Genomic DNA, 2,862 nt, shown 5'->3' with positions numbered 1-2,862 from the left:
CTTCCAGAGTAACCAACACTACAAGTACAATTATCAGTGGAAATACAGTTTCCAAATCCAGAGCAAACACTGGAATCATTGAAATTCACACCAAAACAAGTATAATTCAATGGAATGACAATAGTGGACTCGCAACTATCTCCATAAAACCCATTGTAACCATGGAATTATCTACAGAAAATAGAATTAATCAATTAGAACAATTATTTGAAAGTAGAATTAAAAAAGAATTACAATTTAATAATAATTCTTCTAAAAATAATATTTTGGATTTAATTTTTAACAAAATTAAATCAATGTATATAATATTAATTTATATATTTTAATAGTATTTATCATTATGTTAAATAAAATCCATTTTAATTAAATCAATGTTGTATTGCTGTTTATTGATGTTGCCGAAGTAAGAAGTGTAGTTCTGGCACTATTCAAATTTTATTAATTTTAAAAAAAATTAAAATACAGTATTTTAAATAGATTTTATTTAGACAAATAGTATAATACAATATAAATAAAATTAATCAGAATCTTCTTCGTCATCTGATTGTATGTTTTCTAAAAAGGAAAGCATGTAATTCACTTGATTATTTACTCCACCCTTTATAATACAATAGAATGTCGATATTTCATCACCACAACAATGTAAGATAACCACTCGATTGGAAATGAATTAAGGAATCTAATGAGACCAAGATTTAATACTCATGTTCAACAAATTATTGAGAAAATTCAATTCAAAATATTTTTTTAACAAGCCTTGTTTCTTCAACATCAGAGTTTATTTTTCACCATATTAACTGATTGATTCAATAGATTCGTAAGTTCTCTCACTTTCGCCAAAATAGAATCGAATGATTTGATTTGGAAAGGGATTTGTGATTTGATATAATTTTAAATTGGCAACAAGTCCACTCACTCTGTTAGAACGGAATGAATGATGAACACCAATAATTGAACAAATACAATCTGTGGCCGCCACAAAAACTTCACTTCAGCATTTGATTTTTCCATCAATTTCATCACCACAACAATATAAGATAACCTCTTGATTAGAAATTAATAGAGGAATCCAATTTAATGCTCATGTTCATCAAATTATTTCAAATTTTTTGAACAAGCCTTTGAAAATTATTGTTCACTCGTAATTATCACCAAATCAGAAATTGATCAATTGGTTCTTTCACAGTCTCCATTTTTGAGTGACTACATACTCATTTGGATAAGGATGTACGATTTGTTTACATTGTACACACAACAAACCTTCTATTTGTGAACAACATGAACACAATTAAAATCGAATAAATAGTAGAAGCGCTCAACAGAGTTTCTTCCACTCATACAAAAAAAACAAACAACCATGATTCACCTTAATGAATCTAACAATCATCAATATATTCATTGTATTGAATTTCACTCGAATGAACTTTTTCAAGGCTTTGAAATTTTAATCGATAGTAAGTAACCTTGTTGTATTGATATTAACCAACCTCTTCATCCAGAACATCATTTTTTCGATCTTCGTCTCCCCCTGAAAATGCCAACCATTGGAATAAATGAATATTTAGATCCCAATTTCTTACCAAAGAATGAAAAGGCAAGGAGTGAAAATTCATATAACAAGAAGGTAGAAAATACAGTAAGTTTGTTTTTATATAATAAGGCCAATGGTTTAAATGTTGCATTTACACAGAGTTGCTTGTCAGTAATCAAGACTAAAACAGTAAGAATGAATCGTTTCATCTTGATTCCATAATGTTTGAAATTTGGTCATGAATTCGGAAGTAAACATGTTCTTCTCTAATAAATTAAATAATATAGTTGTTGTTGTTTTAAAAGGCTAACAGTCTGTACTATGAACTTTATCCTTGTGTGTTACCTGCACTATTTATCCAGTACACACCCAACCAATCAATCAATTGATTAAATCTCAAGAAACAATTAAAAAAAATGTTCAAATTCCCTAAATATGCCATCTCGGTTTCTGACTATGAAGTGGAGCCAAATAATTCTGAAGGTTTGATATCACTCAAAGTTGGTGATCTGATGATTCTCCTTCGTGAGTATGAAACTGGTTTGGGTTGGGCATTGGTTCAAAAAGTGGATATTCGTGATGTTCATCGAAATGGATGTCGAGTCTATGATCATGATATTCCACGTAATGAGAAGCATATTGGTTTTGTTCCGACTGCCTTCTTGGCTGCTCTTCGATTTGAACCACAGAAATTTGATCCTTCTGTGCCACTCGATTTGCAAGTGGCTCTGAGTGAGAATGGAGAAGAGTATCAGAAGAAGATTGGTGTCAGATTTTATATTTATGAAGGATACTATAGAGATAGACATGAGGATGTTTGTATGATTTCAAAGGCAAAACTCAAAACCAATGTACCAAAGATGCACTGTTTGGAGAGTGATAAATTTGAGGATTTTAATATTTCAATGGAGGAATGGGAGAAGAAGAGTGTGGAGGAGTGGAAGATTAAAGCAAGAGAAACTATTGCCCAGCGTAAACCAATTCCTATTCATGATGTTTTCTTGGTGAAAAATTCGAAACATCCTGCTCATTTGCATTGGCTCACCAAAGGTTCCTACGTTGCTGAAACTCTCAATAATGCTCTATTGGCCTATGCTGATAGACCTTGTTTGGGTTATAGAAGAAAAATTGCCAAGGATCAATATGAGAACAAGTATCGTTGGTTTACATATGCTCAACTCCACGAAAGAGTATTGAGATTCGGTAATGGGTTGAGAATTTGTTTCAATAATGAAAAGCTCTTGACTCAACACAGAGAAAATCAAAAAGAAATCAACAGAGGATTCGTTGGCATTTGTTCAATTAACAGACCTGATGGTTTGTGCTGATGA

General features: G+C 31.3%; 1 protein-coding gene across 1 annotated transcript; it reads left to right on the top strand.

Annotated features, from left to right (window-relative positions):
- Nucleotides 1-1,947: 1,947 nt before the first annotated feature.
- Nucleotides 1,948-2,859, top strand: NAEGRDRAFT_54917 (uncharacterized protein; the record flags this gene model as incomplete). Its single annotated transcript, XM_002668131.1, has 1 exon — nucleotides 1,948-2,859. One exon carries the CDS (start codon nucleotides 1,948-1,950, stop codon nucleotides 2,857-2,859), a length of 912 nt encoding a protein of 303 aa, XP_002668177.1.
- Nucleotides 2,860-2,862: the final 3 nt, after the last annotated feature.

This window comes from Naegleria gruberi (genome assembly GCF_000004985.1).
Source record: "Naegleria gruberi genomic scaffold NAEGRscaffold_627, whole genome shotgun sequence".
Lineage (NCBI taxonomy): Eukaryota > Heterolobosea > Eutetramitea > Acrasida > Naegleriidae > Naegleria > Naegleria gruberi.
The sequence above is the reverse complement of the archived record's forward strand: the minus strand, read 5'-3'. Positions and strand labels throughout refer to the sequence as shown.